At 34.7% G+C, this 623-nt stretch overlaps 1 protein-coding gene across 1 annotated transcript in view; it reads right to left on the reverse strand.

Annotated features, from left to right (window-relative positions):
* Positions 1-444: 444 nt before the first annotated feature.
* LOC117178942 overlaps positions 445-623 on the reverse strand; it is a 3,999-nt gene continuing 3,820 nt past the window's right edge. The window contains exon 5 of the mRNA XM_033370521.1: positions 445-621. Within this exon, the coding sequence (XP_033226412.1) occupies positions 445-621 (177 nt within the window). The remainder of the gene's footprint in view (positions 622-623) is intronic.

A 623-nucleotide genomic window follows, 5' to 3' on the forward strand; every position in this document is an offset into this window, starting at 1 on the left:
CAAAATTGTGCAGTATCCACCAACAAAATTCTTACAAATCGTAAAATGAACACAAATTATAAAAATTGCGATAAGAAAGCAATCTATTTACTTGGCTCGGTTGTTGATTGATGAAGAAAGGTACAAAAAACAATTTTTTTGTAATATGAAGTGTCTTGCAAAGAAATTTTCGACTTTTTGAAATAATTTGTGTTTGTTTATATTTCAAAAAATGTCAATAGGTGTAATTATTATTTATATAATATTATTGAAATCAAGGAAAACAAAAAATTGTCCCAAGTAAAATTTCTGAACGAATTACGTATAATAGAACGGAAACTGTGACCCGCAGAATACAAAAACCACGAAGTCTGAATAGAAAAAAGAACAATCCAACGTAAGAAATGATTGATGGCCCTGAAAAGGGCCGATTGTTATTCAGTTTAAAGTCGAAGATATAATTGATTAACCGCCGAATCCGTAAAGCGTACGTCCTTGACGTTTCAGAGCATAGACGACGTCCATGGCAGTGACAGTCTTCCTCTTTGCATGCTCGGTATAGGTGACCGCGTCGCGGATGACATTTTCAAGGAACACCTTTAAGACACCTCGGGTTTCTTCGTAGATTAAGCCAGAAATACGCT

The sequence above is a fragment of the Belonocnema kinseyi genome, chromosome 1 (genome assembly GCF_010883055.1).
Source record: "Belonocnema kinseyi isolate 2016_QV_RU_SX_M_011 chromosome 1, B_treatae_v1, whole genome shotgun sequence".
NCBI classification, from domain to species: domain Eukaryota; kingdom Metazoa; phylum Arthropoda; class Insecta; order Hymenoptera; family Cynipidae; genus Belonocnema; species Belonocnema kinseyi.